This window comes from Globicephala melas, chromosome 20, assembly GCF_963455315.2.
Source record: "Globicephala melas chromosome 20, mGloMel1.2, whole genome shotgun sequence".
NCBI lineage: Eukaryota > Metazoa > Chordata > Mammalia > Artiodactyla > Delphinidae > Globicephala > Globicephala melas.
Window position 1 is genome coordinate 46,854,304 of NC_083333.1, and position 17,781 is coordinate 46,872,084.

At 48.7% G+C, this 17,781-nt stretch overlaps 1 protein-coding gene across 6 annotated transcripts in view; it reads left to right on the plus strand.

Moving 5' to 3' along the window:
* HNF1B (HNF1 homeobox B) overlaps positions 1-17,781 on the plus strand; it is a 52,511-nt gene that overhangs the window by 16,125 nt on the left and 18,605 nt on the right. For all 6 annotated transcript variants that reach the window (XM_030881917.3, XM_030881918.3, XM_060290325.2 and 3 more), the window contains exon 5: positions 14,967-15,127. In XM_030881917.3, the coding sequence (XP_030737777.1) occupies positions 14,967-15,127 (161 nt within the window). The remainder of the gene's footprint in view (positions 1-14,966; positions 15,128-17,781) is intronic.

Here is a 17,781-nt window from a genome sequence, read left to right on the forward strand (position 1 = left end):
CACTCCTCCCACAGTTCCTTCTTCTCCTATATTCTTACTGTTCCCCTCTGAATGACAAAGCGGCTTTGTGAGGTGGGTTAAGGGTGGGGTCTCCCAGTCTGGCTAGTTTGCTGCTTCCACCTCCCTCTCAGCCCCCCCCACCCCGCCTCCAACTGTTGCCCCTGACCAAGGTGGGTTCTGTGCCCTGCCCAGGGAAGAAATCAAAGCCCCCCTTTCACAACCCCATCCCCATCTGGGTGGGGATTTGAACTGCCCTTGCAGTCGGCACCGTCTGGGGCACTAAATGCCTTAACAACTTAATGGGGCTTCTGAGACAGTGCAGGCACCTCAGCTCACCTCTGGAGCCCCGCCCACTCCCTGGGCAGCAGACGAGTGGAGGGGGTTTATGAGGGCAGTTGTAAAAATATTCATCTCCGCAGCAAAGACCCCCACAGTAAATAAGCCCCATTGTCCCTAAGTAGTAGGTTCTTTGAGTTCAGAAGAGAAACAGATCCTGCCTTGAGTCATCTGCTATTGTAGAAAACACATTTATACTGATGTGAGTTCCGTGGCGGCCACGGCTCCAATGTTCTCCTTGTAGGGACTTTATCTGACTGCCATTTTATCTGTTGAATTCGAAGGTCATTTTATCTTGCGGGTACCACCCCCCGGCTGCCACTAGATTGGGCAAGACAATCAGGATACTAATGAGCTTAAGAGGCCCAGCCTTCAGAGCATTCTGCTGGCAGCCTCCCCCTGATAGCAGACCAACCCTGGTCTGCATACAAAGAACCCCGGCTGCCCGGGCTGGTGGGACTCCAGCCTCCTCACAAAGGGGCCAAGGAGATACCGGTGTTCTATCACTGAAGGCAGCCCTACCTGCGTGCCTAATCCCCCTGAAGGACCCTTAGAGAATTCAAGGACTCCTTGATGCCTCCTGTCCGATCCGAGGAGGAAGGAAGCTGCCCGCAAGCACATTGCCCCAGCCCGCAGGTTATGGGAGAAGTGTCCTTGGAGTCCTGTTTGTTGAAGGTTTGATGGAAACTGACAAGAACTGGGAGAGAATTAAGCAGAGGGAGAGAGGCAGAGAGCTATGCAAGGGTCTATGAAGCTAACTGCTGGCCGGGAAGCCACAAGATCAAACACAAACGGGGAGAGGGGAAAAAAATATGTATATATGAAACATAAAAATAAATATATATGAAACATATATATATATGAAACCTAGCCCCAAAATAAAGTCAAATACATTCAATCCTGGTTATCATCCTAGCTGTGCATAAGAACTGTAGTACAGGGGATGGCAAACTTTCTGTAAAGAGCTAGATAGTGACTATTTTAGGCTTTTCAGGCCATACTGTCTCAGTCGCAGCTACTCAGCTCTGCCTTTGGAGAACACACCAGCCATGGACCGTATGTGAACGAATGCACATGGCTGTCTTCTAGTAAACTTCATTGATGGGGATTGAAATTTGAATTTCCTATGATTTTTGCATATCACAAAATATTCTTTTTTTATTTTTAAAAACTATTTAAAAATGTGAAAACCATTCTGAGCTCGTGGGTCATACAAAAACAGGCTGCTTGGCCTGCAGATCACAGTTTGCTGACCCGTGCTCTAGGACAACGGTTCCTAAATCTCGCCACATCTTAGAATCAACTGGGAGACTTCCAAAAATCCCAGTGCCTGGGCTGTACCATAGATGCCTGACCGTCAACAATACCGACATTTAATATATGCTAAAGATACTCTGGAGAAATGCTGTTATAAATCCAGGTGGGCGTAGCGACAAAGTCATGGGTATGGAGGTCGACATGAATCCCAACCTCAACTTGGCCACTGATCAGCTGTGTGACTCTGGACTCTGAGCCTCAGTTTCTCAGTGCATAAAATGGAGACACCCGCTCATGCAGATGTGGGAAGGATTAAATGAGATAACATGTGCAAAACACCCCAGATGTAGCAGGCTCTCATAAATGGTACCTATTACCATACCTTGCGGAGCCCAGTGGTTTGGGTTTCTTTTTCCTCTTTCCCTCTGTTCCTCTTATAGGTTTATTTCAACCTCAATTTTGAGACAATTTGAGTAGGTCTACTAGATACTCATCTTGGTGTTTGCAGTAGACTCAGGCTGGCTTCTTGTAGTAACTGAGTCTCAGGCTCTCATGCTTCCAGGAAGGACGGCTCTGTGACATCCAGAAGGCATTTACAAGTTCCATGTCCAGCGCCATAGGCTTTCAGTGCAAAGACACTAAACAGTGAGAGAAAGCTGGGAGGAACCGTGGATGGTGGAGGGGATGGCAGGTCATGACCATATAGCAAGGTCAGGTACGTAAGATGACCCTGAATTTCCTGTACCTAATAAGGCATTTCTCTCCTTTAATGAAAGGAGGTGTGAGTACCCCTGCTCGTCGGTAGTTAGCCCTGGGAACCTGCCACTTAGAGAGGGTGTGGTACTTTCCTGGTGGAGGCCAAATCTGAGAAGCTTCATGACCTTTGTTCTTGGAAGGAAGCTCCCCCAAACTTCACGCAAAAGAGCAGTAAGAAGGGGTGGGGTAGACACGATTCCCGCAGTGAACGCAGGAAACCTCAGATGCTCCTGAGGGCTGATTTTCTGGAAGCGACATTCCTGTACCTGAGAGCAGGCATCTGCTTAAGATACCTCCCCAGTACCCTCTGCTCTGGCTTCAGCAGCCCCGTCCAAAGCACACCTGTGTGAGTTCAGCCACGGAGGAGCTGACCAGCGAGGCTCAGTCTCTCTAGTGCTCTCAGGAAGTCAAGACATTTCTCAGGACGTGACCACTGCGTGTCCCTCCCAAGCTGGAGACACACCATGCATGCCGATGACTTTCCCAAGGGAAATCCACATCCCCCAGGCGAGCTGGTCGCAGGCAGTCCACTGCCAGGACCGCACTCAGATGCGTGTGTCTGGGTAGCAAGGTGTGGCACCCCAGACAGGCTTGGGCCTGAATTGTGGTTCTGTCCCCGTCTGGCAGTGCGGCCTCAAACAAGTTACTTAGCCTCTTTGAGCCTCAGTTTCTTCATCCATAAAGTAGGGATCGCAATACCTATCTCCTTCAGACTACGGAGGGGCTTAAAGGTGATAAAGTGCGCCCAGTGCCCCACACAGTGCCTGACCCAGAAGGGGTTATTAGGTTGACTCAGGGCGTCCAGAGAGAGGAAGAGCTTTGGTTCTCCCTGGGTTCTTGACCGGGCTGTGGTTTGCAGTTTCACCCTGGAAGAGTTACCCTTTTTATGAACCCTGCTTTTCATTTGAGACATCAGGAACAGTGAAACCCAAGTATTGACAAGATCTGCGGTTCTCAGGTCTCCTCCCCAGGCCACATGTAAGGCATCTGGGGAGTTTATTAAAAGTACCCATGTCTCCCCCATCCACATCTTTTAGAATCAGGATTTGGAACAAGGGGTCAGGCGTGGGAAGTTTCAACAAACTCCCTAAGAGATGTGGATATACAATCAGGGCTGGACATCATAGGCTAGATGAGAGAAGGCTAGAGTCTCAAGGGGTTGGCGACAGTCGTGAGGGTCCCCTGCTGAAGTAGAAGAGATGAGGCAGCTGGGCTGAGGGCCCCAGACTCGGATCCAGGAGCCCTGAGGCACTGAGGGGCAGGGGTGACCTTGGGCAAATCACGTAATTTCTCCGGGAGTCTGGCAAATGGGACCTTTCAGCTCTGGCCTTTCAGCCCTGACAGGTTATTATTTGGACGCTGGGGCCCAGGGCTCTGCTGTTTGAAGTAGCAGAGGGAGCTTTGCCATTGTGACACTTTATTGTGAAGCTCATCATCTGTCTCTCTCCCTCCTGGTCTCCCTCACTCCCTCACTTCTTCCCCATTTCAGGAACTGTGTGCCTTCCACCTTTATTAGGGACCATTAGAGCTTTACAGCACCAGCAGATTGGGTGGGGCCAGTCACAATAAACAGATTTAAAATGGGTGTAAACGAGGCACCTATAACTGCTGGAGGTTAACACTTTCAGGGCCTTTGAGTGGCAGCCTGACTGCCCAGGCCTGCCCACCACAGGGTGCCTCTCTCCAGTCGGCACCTGTTGGATCAGGCTGGCAACGAAGTCCAGTGAGTCCTTGCTCAGCAAGGATGGGAAACCTCTGAACAGCATCTCCCATTTGGAGAACATCAGTTTGCATGGTGAGCACAAAATTGGTGCTTAATGTATCTCAAGGTGTCTTACGGATGGAAACAGAAATGAGCCTTCTCCTCCGTCGTCTTGAGAATCCCACTGCCAGGTAGAGCATAGGGTTTGCATCCCTACCTGTCAAAGACAGAGAAAAAAAACCAAGAAAGTCTTATTCTCACCATGAAAAAGGTAGTCCCTGAAGTCTCTACAAATCCAGCTCCCTATGACTTTTTTTTTTTTTGGCTTTTTTCACCACTGAGTCTCTAGCCCAAAGCCCTGTACCTGGCACGTGGTAGACCTTTCATACATTTGTGGAATGACAGCCTCTCTTGTAGAGGGCTTCCTGTCCAAAAGCTTCATGCATAAATCCCCTGCTTTATAAGTGTGTTATTCACTTTCAAGCTGAGCATGGAATTCGTTTCATTCGACACAACGTATGTACATATTATTACGTAAAGCATATTCTCCCCTTTGTAGAACCAAGTCATTCAGTTCCACCTCCATGAATACTGCTTAACTAAAGTATACAGTTCACCAAAAGATCCCTCAACGTTAAATGCTACCAGGAGGTTTTCAAGGAACATGTTATTATTTTTTCTCCCTTGTGTTCTGCTCATTTAGCTTCTCCTTGTTTAGTGTATTAGCTGAGTTTAGGTGACTCGTTCCGTTCAGTTCTACTAGATTACTTCCTTTTGTAGAAAAAGTTTTTATTGGGGTATGGTTGATTTACGATGTTGTGTTAGTTTCAGGTGTACAGCAAAGTGAATCAGTTATACATACACATAGATCCACTCTTTTTAGATTCTTTTCCTGTATAGGCCATTATGGAGTATTGAGTAGAGTTCCCTGTGCTATACAGTAGGTCCTTATTAGTTATCTATTCTATATAGTACTGTGTATATGTCAATCCCAATCTCCCAATTTATCCCTCCTCTCCCTCCCTTACCCCCTGGTGACCATAAGTTTGTTTTCTACATAAGTTTTGTTTCTTATCTGTTTTGTAGATAAGTTCATTTGTACCCTTTTTTTAGATTCCACACCTAAGTGATATCATATGATATTTGTCCTTCTCTGTCTGACTTACTTCACTCTAGATTACTTCCTTTTATAATCTCTTACCAGCATCCCTTGGGCAAGCAAAGAGCAAGAATTACTCTTCCTGAGTTTCTATTGAGCAACTGAGAACTAGAAAAGGGATTGGACTTATTGCAAATCAGTCATTTGGAGAAACGGGAAGGAAACTCCCCAGCTCTGGGCTGCCACCAGGTCTCTGGGGGGACCCCTAAGCACGTTACTGGTGCTCCTGGTCAATGGAAGCCAGTGGTCATCCACCTTCCAAGGTATCAGTGCCCAACACCTGCTACTCCCTGCGACCGGCATCCCTGAGCCTGCCGGGTGATCAGTGGCTGTCTGTCATGCTGATGGTGATGATGATGATGATAATGATGCTGGAGCTGCCCTCCACGACGGTGCTGAAGGGGCTGAGGTGTGGCCGGGCAAGCGCCCGTAATGAGCTCTGACACTTGCCGGGCCTCCAAGGATCTTCTCCCCGGGTACCACTTCCCAGTAGGGTCCTGCTGATGAATAGGTCGCAGTGGAAAACCTCTCTCTTCTAAGGCATTTTATTAGCCCTTCAGTCACAATACAGATGTCTGTTTATGGGACCTCACTTTTATGTGGACACCCAGTGGCTCAGTCTGCTGATGACTTTATGGCCTTCCCCGTTCCCCAGACCCACTAGGAGCATCGTCATTCTCCTCGTCAGCCAGGCCTGGGGACCTTTGTTGCAGCCGCATTCCCCCTGCCTGCAAAGGCAGCCCCTCAGAAAAGACACCCCAGGAGCCAGACGGTGGCAGGGCTGTGTCTGCCTGCGCAGACTTTCAGCCTAACGATGTCCATCATTAACCCTTCTTAGTTTTACCCTAGATTCCTTTGGAGAAAGGCCTTTGAGTTACTCAGGTTGCCACAGTAAATCCCCAGTAATTGATCCTACTGACCCCCAAATAAACCCAAGGGGCCTAAAACTGGGTTCTGACACGGCAAGTCTAAATTTGGGGCTCCCACCAGCAGCCCAAACCCTTTAGAAATGGTCAGCCCATCAGGACCCTAGGTAACAGGTATGTTCTTAGGCCTCAAGAAGTAGGGAATGGGTAGGTCCTTGCAGGCATCCCACTGGCCCTTTGCACTCTGGATAAAGCACTGTCCAAGGTGTCCGGTGTGGAAAGGAAGAGCTGCGACGTCATACTTACTCCTCAGCACCTCCACCTCGTACCTTCCAACATGAAGTTGCTGAAATGCATCCATGCTATCTCTTCATTTTGATTAGATGTTAATCTCTCTTTCCCCTCTCTCCTTCTCTGCTACTCCTCCTTAAAAATACCTGCCTCTCGTCAACCTCAGAAAACCCGGGAGATCAGCGAATAAATTATACCATTTATAATTGCTCAGTCAGAGTTGAAGTACAGTCAGAGTTGAAGTGCAGGCCATTCATTCATTCATTCATCACATGCTCTTATCGAGGGGGCAGAGCATAGTCTGTACAAGGTGCTGAGGAAGGAGATCATGGAGAAGACAGATGAGGTCCTGCCCTCACTGGGCTTACATTCCAGTGAGAGATGCCGCCAAGAAAACAAATGAAATCATTTCAAACTATTAGTGCATCACGATGGGAGGCTCAGGATATGTGGAGTCAATGCAGGGCTATCAGGGAAGAGCGAGAGGGGCCAGCTTCAGGATACTACTGCTTTGCTGGGAGACCCTTAGCAAGAGATGGTGGAAATGACTTCTTCCTCTCTGAACCTCAGTGTTCCACTCTGTCAAATGGGCATCTGGGACACATTGAGAAGCAGACTGTGTAAAACACTTACAGAGGTGAGGCCCTCTCAGGTACTCGAGGGTTGGCTGGGTTTCTTTCACGTGTAGCAGCATCTCCCGGATGAAGTGTTCATTGCAAACCCTCTCTTGTTTGCCTGCAGAAACCAACTCTCTGCTAAGGAGCAGGCGTGGTAGCCGAGATGGGCTTAGCGGGAAGGACAGGCAGCCCTTTCTACCTCCCCACGTGTGCCATTTTTTCAGGTGCACATTCATTTCTGTTCTCAGCCGAGATGCTTTTGATGGAAGCCTTTGTCTTTTCTTGGTTACATTTGCTTTGATTTTTATAAGAAAACCAGTTTGTGGGCTTCCCTCAAGTATCACTCAACTTTTACTCCTTGAGTTCAAGAGTGTTTACCGTCCCCGCAGGCCTGTCTGTGTTTCTCCTCTTATGAATTGGGCTCCTAACTAAGCCACCTCGGGTAGAAAGGGATCTGGAATTGAAACCAGCCCCGTGTTTAAACTGCTTTCATCTTGCTTCAGATTTTTCCTCCCAGACTTTCAGATTTTTAATCTCCTCAACTCTTGGCAAACATTCATCTTTATCCTCAGAGAGAAGGAAATATTAATAAGAACCGGCAATAGTCCTGCGTGACCAATGAGGAAACTGAGGCAGCAGTGCCAGCTTATTTGAAAGCTTTCATTTTTGGAGTTCCCAGTTTCACGCTGGGGGAATTGTTCACATTCTTTTATCCTAAAAGTTCACTAGACTGAATCACATGTGTCTCTGCCTCTCTCCTCAAGAAAGTGACTCGTTTTGGGGAAAAGGGGGAGTGGGTTTATAAGGATGCAGTGCTGGACCCATCAAGACTGGCCTCATTCCTCCTGGTGCCCCTACCCCCAAACCTCTGTTTTGGCTTCATAAGAAAGACAGCTCTGTCTACTTATAATTGATGGACACGGTTGTTTCCTTTTTGGAAGAGCTTTCTCCTCTGCGCTCTCCCTCCTGCCTGATTTTAAATTCCCAGTTTCCAGACCCAACAGTGCTGGGCTGCACTCTGCGTGAGGTTAGGAACACAGGGGAAGAATGTGTGTGACAGAGCCCTGGCCGGTTGAGTAATGTTTACTCTGTTGGTGGCTGGGACGCTCACTCGAGCTGGCAGCGGTCCACCAGCCAGAGGAACATTCCTGCATTATCAGGGATGGGAGATTGGCTTTGAAATGTCAAGAGTGAAAGGCAGCCCACCAGATTCTGGGTGCAGCTCACAGACCCCAGTGAAAGGGACCCCCAGGCTTCAGGCTCAAAGGCCACGTGAGGTCAAGCTGAGCCTCCCACTGCCCAGGAGACCCCCACCTCCCTCTTTGCTTCTTTCTAAAAGAGCGATTCTGGTCATGCTTTCTGGGCTGACGCTGCTGTTCTGTTTGCCCAGCATTTTCTTTCTCAGGAGAACCCAGTGCTTCTCTAACCTTATTTTATTCATTCATTATTCTGGCTTCCCAGGAAGGGAGATCTGTATGCCCATTTTACAGATAAAAATGCCAAGGCCCAGAAGTTGACTGGCCCAGAATCATCAGAGAGTCAAAGCAGAGAGATGAGAAAGTATGAATTTAAAGTGGCTGGACACTGGTGCCCAGTTGATTTCTGGAGTTGTGGAATTGGGGTCTCAGCTGGTTGTTGTTTTTTTTTTTAGCCACACCACATGGCTTGCGGGATCTTAGCTCACCAACCAGGGATTGAACCCGGGCCACGGCAGTGAAAGCGCCGAGTCCTAACCACTGGACCGCCAGGGAACTCCCTCAGCTGGTTTTTTTAAACCATTTTTTAAAATTGAAGTGTAGTTAATTTACAATGTTGTGTTAGTTTCAGATGTACAGCAAAGTGATTCGGTTATACATATATATTCTTTTTCAGATTCTTTTCCCTTATAAGTTATTACAAAATATTGAGTATAGTTCCCTGTGCTATACAATAGGTCCTTGTTGTTTATCTCTTTTATATATAGTAGTGTGTATTTTTTTAAAAATATTTATTTATTTATTTGGCTGCACCGGGTCTCAGATGCGGCACATGGGATCTTCATTGCTTCGTGCGGGATCTTTAGTTGCGGCACGCGAACTCTTAGTTGCGGCATGTGGGATCTAGTTCCCTGACCAGGGATCCAACCCGGGCCCCCTGCATTGGAAATGTGGAGTCTTAGCCACTGGACCACCAGGGAAGTCCCATAATAGTGTGTATATGTTAATCCCAAACTCCTAAACTGATTTTTGAAGCTCGTAGAGAGCCGGATTAGATATCCAGGGCTCTATGGGGTAGTCCAAGCCCCTGAAGCACAGGTTTATGAAAAGTTTCTGTAGTTAATTACACCCTGGACAGCTCCTCTCTGGGATCCTCCTGGGAGGCAGTTGCTTCCACCTTTGAACACAGGGGCACAGTCAGTCCTATAGAACCCAACATACCCATCATAAAAACCACTGTGCTTTGCAAGGTCACACAATAAAAACCACAGGGCTTATGGGAAAAAAATGGGGTTAAGGGCACAATACTCAAAAGCTTTGTCGTTGACACCTTTTAAAAAAGATAAGAATCTAATAAAAACATTAGCAGAGTTTTACACCTGTTAAATGCCTAAGAAATACATAAACACTGTACAACAATAAATATGGCTCTTTACCTTGAAAAAGGCCTAAAGTTTGCCCATTGAAGTGAGCATCGGAAGGGCTGCAGCTGGTGAGTTATTGTGAGGTGGGGGACGGATGTGGCTTACAGTACATGCAGTGAACTAATGGTAGCTGGTAGATGTTTGAAGAGTGTGAGAGAGAGAGAGAGAGAGAGTGTGTGTGTGTGTGTGTGTGTGTGTGTGTGTGTGCATTTAGTGTATTCCTATGTGAATGGATAAACAAGGTCCTACTGTATAGCACAGGGAACTATATTCAATATCCTGGGATAAACCGTAATGGAAAAGAATATAAAGAAGAATGTATATATGTGTATAAATGAACCACTTTGCTGTACAGCAGAAACTAACACAATGCTGTAAATCAACTATACTTCAATTTTTTAAAAAACAAACAAACAAACAAACAAAAAAGCAATTGTAGTTATTCCTATGTGGCTCCATTCAGCTGGGTGCAGATTTCTGAATCCCTCAAATATGAAATTCATGTTGTACTCAAGTTATTCCCTAATATATCAATAGAATTGGAACCAATCCACACTGTTAATACCAATATGACCGCAGAACTGACTGTATTTTCTCCTTCTGCCAGAAGGGATGCTCCCTTGTTCTCTGGGGCAAGGATCCTCAAAGCACCTGAGGGCTTATTCCCTCATTCAATGAATATTCACACATCAGCCGCTCTGCTAGGCTCTGAGGATGTGCTAATGAGTAAAAAGCCATCTCTTTAAGAGGGAGAGAGAAGGAAACATATCCTCAGGGCATTTTAGTGCAGGGTGACCAGCTCCTGCTGTAAGAGTCTCTACTGTATGTTAAATACAAAGGATGGAACAGATAACTACCAGGATGAATCAAGGAGAGCTTCACAGAAGAGGTGACATTTAGCCCTTTTAAATGATGGGACATGGAGAAGAAGGGAAGAGCTCTCCAGGCACAGGGAACAGCATAAGCAAAGGCACAGAGGCAGGAGATGGCAGGGTCTGGCTGAGGAGTGGCAGGGCTCTGACATGGCTGTATGGGATGTGGTGACAGATGATACCAATAAGGCAGACTGGAGTCACAACAGCCCAATTCTGCCATTGAGGTGTTGGGGCTTTTCCAGAAGGCAGTGAGGAGCAGCGTTAGGTTTCCAAAGAGTGCCGTGACATGGTGCAATTTTGTTCTAGAAAGAAATCCCAGCCTGCAGTAGTGTGAAGAGTGCCCTGGATTGGGTGCTGGTACAGGAAGGCAGCGTATGGAGAGGCCGGCTTCTGGAACCGTAAGCTTCCTTCATGTTTTGTCACTTCTGACCAGTCATGTTGGATAGAAACCAAATGATTTGTCTCTGTCCCACATGCTGTCAGGAGGTCGGAAATGGCATCATCACCCACGGTGCTGAGGCCTGGGAACAGGTGAGAGTAGACATCTCCTCTCCAAGGCCTCAGGGCTGTCTCTAGATTCCAGCTAAGATGCCTTTGCTGCTGGACATACTTGCTGTGGTTCTTAGGGCTGCTGATAGGATGTGGCCAATGAGTGACTTGAGCCAGGAAGTGAGTGGAAAGTACATGACCACCTTCTGGCTTTGTCATTTCTCCTGCGGGACCTCTGTGGCTATTAGCCTGGCATCTTCGGTCAGTCACTATTAAACCAGAGCCCTTGTCGTATGTTCATTTTCAGAGCCTGCGATGGTGAAGGGAGAAGGGAAGATGCCATTCCACTTCTTACAGGCTCCCTGCCACAATGCCTGGCACAGGATAGGTGCTCAATGAAGTTTTGTGAACTCAGCCTTCCTAAAAATGTCTTTTAAACAAAGACAATCCCCAAATAGGAGGAACAGATGTGTCTCGAGTAACTGTTGTGTGCCAAGCGTGGCCTGGGTAATTTCACGCCCATAACTCATCCAATGACCAAAGGGATGGAAATCATTAACAATAAAGAAACTGAAGCTCAGGGAGGTTAAGTAATTCCCCCAAGGTCACACAGCTATTATGTGGTAGAGCCAGGATTTAAACCCATGTCACCTGGCACCAGAGCTTATTCTACTTTGGTTCTCCTTTCAAGCGCTCTTCTGAGTTTGTGAAATACACAAGGACCTGGCCTCTCCTTCCTCTAACGAGAACACCGATTTCTGGTCTCATAGGCAGAGATCTTGTGATACACCCTCCACCTCCGCACCCCCTTTTAAGGCGGCTGGCTGATTACAGCCACCCTCTCAGGAGCCTGAGTGATTGCCAAATTCCTGGTGAGAGGAGTGTCAGTGGGAAAAGCTACAGGTGCACCTGGAGCGGATGAGCAGCCTCGTGCCCAGCTCTCACCGCACTCTGTTGAGAGTAGTGTGGTGATGATAGCCCCCTCCCCACAGTAGGCACTCCTCTGGCTGAGAGATGAGGGAGCTAGAGCTCACCCAATACACTGATGGCAGAACTGAGTTCAAAACAGGGCTCCCTTAATCCCCAGCCAGACGCTATCTCTCAACCAGAGGTCCTTAAAGGGAGGTGCAGAGGTCTAGGCCCATCTGTCTTTGAGGAGAGCAGCTCCATCATTATATTTCTCATATAATGAAGTTCCGCTGGGGGAGCGGAGAAAACAAGGTTTACAAAGCACAGCAGCCTTGGGCTATGCTGCCGGGATTCTAACAAATGGCTCTTGCCTCCCTCCTGCCAGGCTCCCTTGTGAAGAAGGCTTTTGTTTCCTGCGGATATCTTTGGTTAATTATTTTTAAATAAATAATTATGTAGCCTGGGATGGGGAGAAGTCTCCCCACGACCCATATTCGATCACCAGAGGACTGGCCCTCTTCCTTCAGCCAAATTAAATAGGCGAAAACGAGCGTCTGTTTGACTTGAGACTGAATCAATGATGGGGACAAGCTGGGAGGTGAAAACACACCTGACTCCCAGCGTTATCACTGCTCTCTCAGGAGCAGAGCATCTTGGGGAGGTGAATAGCTGGTCAGGGAGTCAGAGGAAGCCGGAGAAAAACAGGGTGAAGTCCAGTTTCTCCAAAAGGAAAGAACAAGAGGGCCAGGGGCCAGTTGCTTCCAGGACAAAGCATCAGTGGTTGCAGCAGAGTTGGATTCTTTGGAAATGATTCTCCGTGGAAAGGTAATTCCATTCAGTAGTTAGAACCTACTGTTCATTGTCCAGAATTCTAGAGTCTTAGGGCAAATATCTTGGGCTCCATCCCTACACCAGCTCCCTTCCTGCAGCATCGCTAGCCGTGTTTGCCGTTTATCTGGCATTCTGCTGAGAGCTTTATAGATGTTATCTCTAATCCAAACTAGCCCTATTAAGGAAGCGTCCTCTTCACTTTATGAGAGGAAACAGCCACAGAGGGAGAGAGTGATTTTTCCCAAGATCACGCATCTGTTAAGAGCAAAGTCAGGATTGGAACCCGAGTTTGTCCAGCTCCAGAGCACACAATCTTCCCGTTAGCCCTCCTTGTTAGAAAATCCTTCGTTTAATTGATCTGAAATCTGTCTCCCCCTTTTCTACTGGACCCAGCTGCCTTCTGAGCTCACAAGTTCCAGATCTCTCTTCTCCTAAATAAGTATCTTGCTGGGAACCCGGTGGCAAATATGAGTGGAGAAAAAGGACCTAATTTAACCCAACGGGATGGAGTAGAGGGTGGTAAAGAGGAGACCTAGGGGCTACAGGTAGGTGCAGAGGAAGTCAGACAGGACTGGGCAGGCAGTGTGGGCTTGGAGACGTGGAAGTCTTTCTTCCTCTTAGCTTCATGGTTCCTGTTCACCACCACCACCAAAATAGAGTGCTCCAGACCTATCACTACCAAACTCCAGTGCCGGCCGTCTGCCAACACCCCCACCCCCAGCAGCCCCTTGAATCAAAAGATGGGGAAACAACCAATAGAAGAAGCCCACAGAGCATGCATCAAGCCACTTCGTAGTCAAACAAGTTGCTCCTGAAGGTTAGAACCCTGCCCTAGCGTTTGTTTGTTTTCTCCCCAGCCCTCTTAAGCTCTAGGTCACATCAGCCTTGGGGAACGTCCTTTGCACAATTCAAGGAAAACCAGCTTGGATCTCCTCTTGGCAAGCTTTGTCTTCGTGAATAAGAGGCTGCTGGTTAGGGCAGCTTGCCTGGCTCCCGGGGGTGCGGAGGGGGACTTCTGCAGGCTCCTCGAGCAGGTGGGGCTCCAGGTGGGGCAGGAGGCAGGGCAGGAGGCAGGGCAGGGGGCAAGCGGACCGACAGAACTCGGATACTTGATACAGTGATGTTTGATCCTGGGGAACTGGGCAAAAGGGAAAACGAAGGAGAAGTTGGTCCTCCTCTCCAAATAATTCCATGCCTAAGGCATTTGGTCTCCATCCCTTGCAGGTAGGAACAGGGTCCCCCGAACCTTTCTGTCCAATCCAAAGCATAAACCAGAACACTGTCTTTCTCAGCTTTGAGCTGAGGGTGAGATGCCCCAGCTACCCCTGGCTTCGTCTTTGGCTGTTTCACGGGCACATCAAGCAGGACTTGGACTCTGCACACTGGGCCCAGGTTCTCTTCCCCCTTCAGCTCCCTTCAGCCGCCTGGTCTCTGCCCAGCACTGTCCCTTTCCTGAGCACAGACCTGCGCTTTGGTTCCCGAGCGAGAGGGAGGGTCAGAGCAGTGACGTTGCACACGTGCTTGGTTCTCCCCTCCCTTGCAGACCAAACTGCAGTGGTTTACTAGGCATCCGCCTCCTGCCTGTGCTTGCTGCCTGCCCCACCTCCTAGCAGACACGCCTTCCCCTGGGCCCTGGAAGTCAGCCAAATGGGACCCCACCAAAGGAATGTGAGTTCCAGAACCGAAGACTCCTAGCTTCAGCCCCATCCTGACCCTGCTCCGCCTGTGTCCCCCTGGCCTCTTGGGCTTGGCCAAAATGGTGGTGCACAGAGTCTGGTGCATTTTGTTGTGGCCCTTATAAGGGTTGCTGGGCCAGTCCCTCTCCGTAAAATCCATCAACTCATGCTTTGAAGCCCTGCTTGGCCAAGCGATGCCAGGGAAACATTTCTAGAAGGCATTTTGAAGAACAAAAGAAATACGCCAGCCAGAAAGAGAAGCCCCTAAATCCTAAACGAACTATGCTGAAGCAACAAGAATCAGAATCCATTCATTTGTTCATTCGTTCGTTCATTCATTTGACAGATATTTATTGAGTGGCTACCGAGGGAATACAGCCATGAACAAAACAAAACAGATAAAAACATCCTGCCCTCATGGAGATTACATTCTAGAATTCAAGCAGAGGCCATGCAACCTCTACCCTAGAGAAAGACAGCGGATGGAAGGCAGCTTTTCTTCCTTGTCATCCACCCTAGAAAGCAAGCGTTCTCGGGTCAGGTGGCACTAATCTTCGCTGTTGGGTCTGCCTTGTTTTGCAGGAGTGCGCTACAGCCAGCAGGGAAACAATGAGGTCACTTCCTCCTCAACAATCAGTCACCATGGCAACAGCGCCATGGTGACTAGCCAGTCTGTTTTACAGCAAGTCTCTCCAGCCAGCCTGGACCCGGGCCACAATCTCCTCTCACCTGATGGTAAAATGGTGAGTACACCTGGGCCATTGTAGCTCTGGAGCTGATAAGATAAGAGGCAAAACAAACACAACTTCTCACAAGGCCTGCCTCAAACAATGAACCATTGTAGCCCCACAGGGGAAAATGGGGGCCGTCCAGAGTTGGAACGGAAAGGTAGAGCCGGTGACCCAGCCTTTGGCGGGTGGAAGAGGTGTTCGGTTTGAACCCAGCCAATAAATCTGACAGAGCCCTGCTCTCGTTTTATTGATTGAATGCCTCATAAAGGAGCAAAGCGGGTGGGACACTGTTTGTTTTGGGGCTGCCAGTGACATTTGAGTTGATAAAACGCTCATTCATCCCCCCCAACCCAGGGCCTCCAAAGCCAGTTTTTTAACCCAGAGAGCACCTCACTTTGAAACAAGCCCCCTCTTCCTCTTCACACCCCCCTGGTCCTGGCAAGGAGGGTAGTTAAGTCAGGATTGAGTGGATGGCAAGAGGTGGGGAAGCTTCTGGCACGGGGGTTTTGAAGGACACTGGACGGCAGTGAAGATCACAGCACAAAATGGCAGGTGGGGTGGGGCGGTGCTTGCAGGGTGAGTGGGAAACACCAACTTTGAAGTTACAGTGACCCGGGTTCAAATCCCAGCTCGGCATTTAATAGCTGTGTAGCCTTGGGCAGGTTCTAGCTCTTTCTTTCTCATCTATAAAAAGTAATAACACTAGGGTTGTTGGCAGAACAAAGGTGATAACACGAGAGGCACGGTGTTGGGGACGGTAAATATTCAATGAACGACAATGCGATTGTTGTTAGGTGAATGTCAGTATTATTCTCCCTAAATGAAGTTGTCTATACCCATAACCACAGCCCAGCCCCAGATGTCAGTTGAGCAGCCCCGCCCGGTGAGGAATAGACTAGTTGATGTTGAATTTTCGAGGTTCTAATCCTCAAGCAACACAAGTGCAGCAGGGGAGGGCGGCTTCCAAGAGAACGCAGCATGACGACACTAGGAAGGGTAGAACGTGGAAAACTTGATTCTTTGGGTCATGCTCTGTGTTTCACAGGAGGGAGGAGCCGTGGGTTCCTGGCTTCCAAGCTCAAGGTGGAGCCGTATGCCTTCCTTCAAGGTGTCTGACCTAGAGGCGGGGGTGGGGGGGGGTGGGGGGTGGCGGGCAGGGAGCCGATGCCATTCTAGACCTTGACGTGTGTGCCGTGTAGGCAACACAGGAATGGTGAGTCACAGGTGACTGAGTCCCCAGCTCCCTGGAGGAAAAAACAAAGTGTAATATCCGAGGGGAGCGCCAGGCCTGGCCAACTCTAGTTTGGGGACTTGAGCTGATCAATCCCTGGTAGTGGTCTCTGCAAAAGGAAACAAAAGATCCTCCTAGGGGAGCCCTTTTGCAGCCCCCTTGCCCACCTCTCATCCCTTAAGCTTCTTCTTTGGCTGCCTTGTGAGACCCAAATAAGTTAAAGGATTGCCCAGACTTCCCTGGAGGAGGGGGGCGGGGCTTGCGGGAGAGATCTTGACTTCCCAGCGGAGGAAACAGGTCTCCTCTCCTATTGCTTGAAGGTCCTTGGGGTTTCCCTGTGAGCCCTCCCGCCCTTCCTCGTAACAAGCAAACTGCCTCACCCAGGCCGGGGCGCTCCAAAGGCAGCCGCAGGAGACGCTTTTTTCTTCCTCTTCTGCTCGGCAGCGCCCTAATGAGCAGTATGTTATTGGATTGATGATTGACCAAGACAGCACACCTCAACGTTAGCAAACACCTGGAAGCTTGTTTGCAGGGACCAGCTTTTCTCTAGTTTCCAACACCCTGGCTCATATGTTATGTCACTATCACTGGATGCCCAAATTCAAGAGTCTGTTTTCGGTTAATATATAACAAGCCCATCACAGATCCTGGTCCACCAAAGACAGGAGTGGAGTATGGTTTAAAATAACGCAGCAAGGGAACTAGTGTGTCCACGTCGTGGGTTCTGTTGTTTATCAGCCATAGGATGGACGTTGCTTAACTTCAGTTTCCTCATCTGGAAAATGGGGGATAACAATGCCTGCATCACCAGGGTGGTGTGAGGCTTGCCTATAACTCTGCCGTTTTGGGGATAAGACCCATCCAGGGAATGACAGTCTTCGTGTGCTGACCTGTGGTAGGATGTGCATTTGAAATCTTCCCACAGGGATTGGTTTTGGAAATAATGGTGATCCCTTTGAGCTTTCTTTTGTTCTATTTGGCCCCCACCCCATGCCCAAATGGCATGCGTCCACAAAGAGCTGGCCAGGTTTCAGACTGCAGTCTGTGTCTGTTGAACCTTGTGTTTTAGAAAAGCCCATGCTGGATACTTCCACAGTATCAAAGCAGTAGAGCTTAATAGTGAAAAGCTCAGGCCTGGAGGCAGATCGCCTGCTCTTCATGGCCACTGTACCACTTGGGCACATTCTTAACTTCTCCAAACTTCCGTCGTCTTGTCTGCAAAGGAGAGTTAATAGTACCAACCTTGTAGATGGTAGGTATGTGAAGCACAAAGCAAAGGACTGCAAAAGGCAGCGTTGATACCATTCAAACTCTCTGGATTATCCTGTGAGGATCATGACAGATATTCTTGGCAGCTCCCTGGCTTCCATCAGTCCTGAAGGCAAATAGAAGAAGATGGTTGCATTTTAGAGTGGGAAGGAGCTTGACCAAGGTG